Source organism: Myotis brandtii, unplaced genomic scaffold (assembly GCF_000412655.1).
Source record: "Myotis brandtii unplaced genomic scaffold, ASM41265v1 scaffold409, whole genome shotgun sequence".
Classification (NCBI taxonomy): Eukaryota; Metazoa; Chordata; class Mammalia; order Chiroptera; family Vespertilionidae; genus Myotis; species Myotis brandtii.
This window is the reverse complement of record NW_005365723.1, coordinates 285,091-290,893: the sequence shown is the minus strand read 5'-3', so window position 1 is coordinate 290,893 and position 5,803 is coordinate 285,091. Positions and strand designations below refer to the sequence as shown.

The 5,803-nt window shown below is 46.4% G+C and overlaps 1 protein-coding gene across 1 annotated transcript in view; it reads left to right on the top strand.

Moving 5' to 3' along the window:
- The window catches only part of SV2B (synaptic vesicle glycoprotein 2B), a 53,990-nt gene extending 48,595 nt beyond the window's left edge, over positions 1–5,395 (top strand). The window contains exon 11 of the mRNA XM_014545427.1: positions 2,233–5,395. Coding sequence (XP_014400913.1) covers positions 2,233–2,499 — 267 coding nt within the window. The 3' untranslated portion in view covers positions 2,500–5,395. The remainder of the gene's footprint in view (positions 1–2,232) is intronic.
- The last annotated feature ends 408 nt before the right edge of the window (positions 5,396–5,803 follow it).

The window sequence follows — 5,803 nt, the reverse complement described above, 5'->3', positions numbered from 1 at the left end:
GGCTCCTCCTGGGATTGTGTGGACTTTAGCTAGAAGTCCACCTGCTCCGATTCTGCCCGGGTCCGCCTTGATCTTCCTGGAGCTCATGGACCGAACGTTTCTTAGGTTTTTGAGTTTCTCCTGTGTGGGGGCTGGCACAGGCCTGGAAGTGGGCAGACCAAGGCTGACGAGGGTGGGGCGAATGGCAAGATGCAAAGGGTGCATGGAAACCATGCCCAGGAGAGAAAGTAGGAGGGCAATACTGTATGCATCATGCAATCAAAAAGAGGTGAGAACACGCCTTCTGCTGGGAGATAAAGTGAGAAGGGGAGGAACTAGGTAAACACAGGCCTGGAAGAGGCAGAGGGAGATAAGGTGGGATGAGGGTGATGGTTTGGGGCATTTGCAGAGAATGTGGCGGGTTGCCCAGGGTGTACTTTTTAAAAAAAACATATCTTATTGATTTTTCATAGAGAGGAAGGGAGAGAGATAGAGTTAGAAACATCGATGAGAGAGAAACATCGATCAGCTGCCTCCTGCACACTTCCTACTGGGGATGTGCCTGCAACCAAGGTACATGCCCTTGACCGGAATCGAACCTGGGACCTTTCAGTCCGCAGGCCGACGCTCTATCCACTGAGCCAAACTGATTAGGGCTCCCAGGGTGTACTTTTATTTTACACAAGCCATGTGAGGAGAGACCTGGTTTAAAGGCCTCGGGACAAGGCAGCTCTTCCTCCTCACAGAGGAGGAACTGGGAATTTTAAGAATAGCAGATAAAGGGGACCTGGGGTCAAAAAGGACTGTGAAGTGGTAGGGAAGGCAGGTAACTGAAATTCTGCAAAAAATCCTAAATTGGTGATGGAGGTACTGGGCTGTAGGTTGCCATGGGAACGCCTAAGTCTTACAAAAATTAAGGGGAGGAGAAATGATCGTTATTTGCATGGGATGCGAGTTCACATCTAGGAACCTCAAGAGAATTAACTGAAGAGACTATTAGGAACAATAAAATAATGTGGTAAGATGGTCAGTAATAGAACTGTTAATAATGTATATAGGCTTTAAAATATATTAAAAAATTAGAAATAAAATGGAAATCCATTTCATAACAGCAGAAATCATAAAATATCTAGGAATCAATTTGATGAGAAAGGTGAAACGCTTACATGGAGAGAACCATAAAACTTTACTGAGAGATATAAAAGAAGACTTAAATGTGTATCAGGAAATACCTTATTGAATTCTAAGGAGATTTAATCTTACAAAAATGTCAAATTTTCTTTAGATTTTTTCTAACTTAAGAGTCCATTCAGCCTAGCCAGTATGACTCAGTGGTTGAGCATCAACCTATGAACCAAGAGGGCGCGGTTCCATTCCCCATCAGGACAGGTGCCCAGGATGCAGGTTCAGTCCCCAGTAGGGGGCGTGCATGAGGCAGCTAATCAGTGATTCTTATCATTGATGTTTCTCTCTCTCCTCCCTTCCTCTCTCTGAAATCAATAAAAACATATTAAAAAAAAGATTCCATTCAACATTCTATGAGATCTCCTATCCCCACCCCCAGGAACTTGAGAAAATTAATCTAGACCTTATTTGGAAAATAAAATTGTCAAAATATCCAAGAATATTCTGAAAACAAAAGACTGGAATTGGGGGTTAGGGATTGTAAGGGTAGTACGGTTTCAGAAAAGAAAATATAGAGAAGAACTTAAACTATAAATATATAGCCACATTCTTAATAACTTTGTGGTCTGAAAAGGAAAAAAAAAAAGCAAGTTTGAAGGAAATACTCCAAAATGTTAATAGTTGTGATCGCTTTTCAGTGGCGGGGTTATATATCCCTGCATCTTCATGCTATTCTGTATTTCCAAATTTGACTAAAATGAGAATGTATTACTTTTATATTCAAGGGAGAAAATTCCCTCCCACATCCTCACTACACCTTCCCCCACAGTGAGGAAGAGAAAGAACGTCTAGTTCAGCGGTTCTCAAACTGTGGGTCACGACCCCTTCGGGGGTCGAACAACCATTTCACAGGGGTCGCCTAAGACCATTGGAAAACACATATATAATTACATATTGTTTTTGTGATTAATCACTATGCTTTAATTATGTTCAATTTGTAACAATGAAAATACATCCTGCATATCAGATATTTACATGACGATTCATAACAGTAGCAAAATTACAGTTATGAAGTAGCAACGAAAATAATTTTATGGTTGGGGGTCACCACAACATGAGGAACTGTATTCAAGGGTCGCGGCATTAGGAAGGTTGAGAACCCACTGGTCTAGTTGGTGTCTGTCAGCATCCACTTCCTCCTTCTCTTACAGGGCAACAGCCTTTGGCATCCTCAATGGATTATGCAAATTTGGAGCCATCCTGGGAAACACCATCTTTGCTTCTTTTGTTGGGATAACCAAAGTGGTCCCCATCCTTCTGGCTGCCACTTCTCTCGTTGGGGGCGGCCTGATTGCTCTTCGGCTGCCAGAGACCCGAGAGCAGGTGCTGATGTGAACCAGCCATGGGGAGAGGAAATGTCGGAAGAACCTTTCCCGGGGACCCTCAGGGCATCCACACTTCCTGTCCGTCACCGCCCAGAGGACTTTGGAAGCACCGGAGGAGATGTTGACTTTGCGACCCCTAATCTAGGACCCATCTCAGCTTTAAGATGTTGGTAACTCAGGTGACCAATTTGGGGTGTCCTGAGCTGCCCTGGTAATCATGGAGCTGTGTGCTTGGTTCGAGGTTGCCCCAGCCCAAGGCAGGGGAGGAGGAGTAACACCCCCCAGGGGGGTGCGTGCTAAGCAAGGAGGTGCAAGGACGTCTTTGCACTTGAAGGTGGATTTGAGCATGAGGACACTCAAGCTCCTTCATAAAGTTCTTCGGAGCCCAGTGACCTAACAACACGTCAACTGGGCAAGAAGTTAGCGTCATCCTATAAATATTGGGCTCAAAGTACAGGATCCATATATTTTTTTTGCATTGAAAAGAATCACCTATCATATTTTCCATTTGAAAATTGGCACCATCGCGGGGAAGATACGCTGATATAGAAAAACAAATATTTGAGCATTATCTATAGAAACCTACTCCCTACCCCAAGTGTCCTGAGCTTTTCAGGACGATTAGGTGATACATTTAAGAAAGATATTTATCCCTTTTCGATCTAGTCAAAGAAGCCTAATGGGATAGGTATTCTGTGAACTAACTTTGTACATACTCTATTTGGGTTTCATTTGCAGACATGGTATCTGCAAACATTTGCCAGCAATTATATAGCCATATTTTGGGAGGACTTGGGGATTGAGGTCCCGGGAAACTGGGTCCGATGGAATGAAATGCAAGCACAATTTCTTATAGCCATTCAGCTTGCTGTGGGGAGGTGCACTCAGCAGACCCACTTCGCACAGTTTGTGGAGTCTAGGCACGTCGCTTCGTGTAGCCCCTCTCACACTGATCGCTTGTGAAACTCAGGCTCGCTGCCTGCGGTCTGGCATTTGACGTTGCTGCTCCCCCAGAACAACATGGGACGTGCTCGGTGGCCTCTGGTGTCTGTGGGTGAGCATCAAACACGGTAGACAACATGCGGGATAGAGGGAGAAGGGAAGTGTCCCCACAGCTCTCCAAAGTGCTAATTCTCCCTGTTCCTTTCAGCAGCAAGACACGACCCAGATTTGGTCCCATGAGAAATCTATGCTTTGTGTTTCGGTCCAGGACTTTTTTTTTTCATCTCCCATTTCCCCCCACTTTGCCCCACTCCTTCCAGCCCCTCTCCACCCCTCCAGGTCTTCACTGCCCTATTGCCCATGTCCATGGACTATGCCTGTAACTATATACGTTCTTTGATTTATTCGGTCCAGGACTTTTAAAGCAGATGCCATTGCCATGGGAGTAGGGAGTGTCATGGATCTCAAATACGTTTTCCTTGAGGGCGCTAAGGGGACTCCTTCCTGAGATACAGTTTGGACATGAATTGGGGGTAAGAGTGGGGTGAGGAGCGGAGGACAAACGACGTTGGCAGGGGTCAGCAGTGGGGGCTGAAGTGTGGACGAGAGAAAAGGCTGACATTGTGTCCATGAGAACTGTCCTGCATGGAGGGGCAGTGAGCTCTGGACTCGCGCCACTGGCGGTGAGCAGCAGCCTGAAGACCGCACGCTTTGAGGCGATAAGCGAGACTCTCAGGACTGCAAGGTGCCCCTTTCCCGACCAGCGGTCTCCAAAAATCTTAAACACAGTGATGATGGCTCACCACGTGCTTTCTCAGGGTTTGAGAGGCGCTCGGGTCCCAAGACAGCTGGGGGCCGTCTTCCTGTGGTTCTCTGGAGTGACTGACGGTCGAGGGCACCTTTCTACCCTCAAGCCGAGATTGGTTTTACTGGTTAAAATATTTCCTCTGCTTCTCTTGTGTCCCACCCCTTTATTCACCTTTATTTTTTCTGTACAGCGAAGACACATCGGCTCTGATTTGCCATCCCGATCCTCCCAACTATATACATACGCCACTGTGGGTTAATGTTTCTTCCAGGGCTTTGCAGACATCACCTAACAGGAATGCTAGGTCGATGAGGAGAGGCCCAGTGTAACATAGCTGTAATATACTCGCCACATTCTTAGGATGTGAAATGCAGTGGCTAGTTTTCTACAAGAGAGCCGTGTCCACCTTGGATGACTACAGCCCTCGTGGCATTGTTCTTCAACGGGATAGCGGGATTCGATGAGCAGCTAGCACGTGAGAAATTCACAAGGCCGTCAGAAGCTGCATTTCTCGTTACGGTGGATCTTGTAAATCTAAAACGTGCTTGCTTTTTTAGTGTTGGGGTGGCTGCCATAATTTTGGGGTAAGCTCCCTTTGATGTCCGAGTGCTAACTTCTGCACTCTCTTTCTGGCTCCTTATACCAACCACCTAAACAACCAAGGGCAATTCTCATCGCATCTCTGTGTTTCCCCACGAAGGATGGCCGGGCACCGGCACGTGCCCACCTCTCAAATGCTGCCACTCCTGCGGAGATAAATGCTTCTTTAAATACAGTCTCTGTGGCAGGGCATGGGGTGGGGGATGGCGGGGAATGTACAGCATTCGTGTTCTACCCAGAGAAATGGAATCGTGGAGAATGAAAGGAATGAGGTTCTCCTTCGTCGAGCAAATCTGTACCCAGTTCATGATGGACGTTACGACGCCCAGTTTGGGAGTGGTTACTTTGAAGAGTCTCCACTATATTGTGTATTTTCCTGATGCCGATTTCCGATCTTTTGTTTCATTGAAAATAATTAGTGCGAGGGGTTGTGTCAGTTTGTGAAGTGTTTAGCACATGAGCCTGAGGTCATGGTACACAGACCCCTCCGTGCCTAAGGTGTCCTGGTACCTTGTGTGTGTTCATTAAAAAATAATAAAAACAATTGTAAACAAACCTTTAAGCACTGAGGCTAGAGATTCTTTTCCGCTTCTGAGGTCTTCTGGATTCCCACGTTGATAGGATCAGCGGGGAGGAGCATCAAGAATCGTTCCCTTTCGCTTTGTTTTGCACACGGGGACCTTGGGAGGTTAAATGATGTGTCTCAGTTGACACATAATCCTGGAAGCGGGTTACGAGGCTTACAGAGATGCTCTCTCTATAACTCGGGACTAATTCCTCACCGATGTCCTACTACAGCGCCCCCCACAGGGTCTTTGGATAATGGACAATGTGACCAGCCCTTACCTTCCACTTCCGTCTTTTCCCTTAGATTGTCAAATTAAAAAAGAATGACAGCTGCCCGGCCAGCATGGCTCAGTGGTTGAGCATCAACCTATGAACCAGGAGGTCATGGTTTGATTCC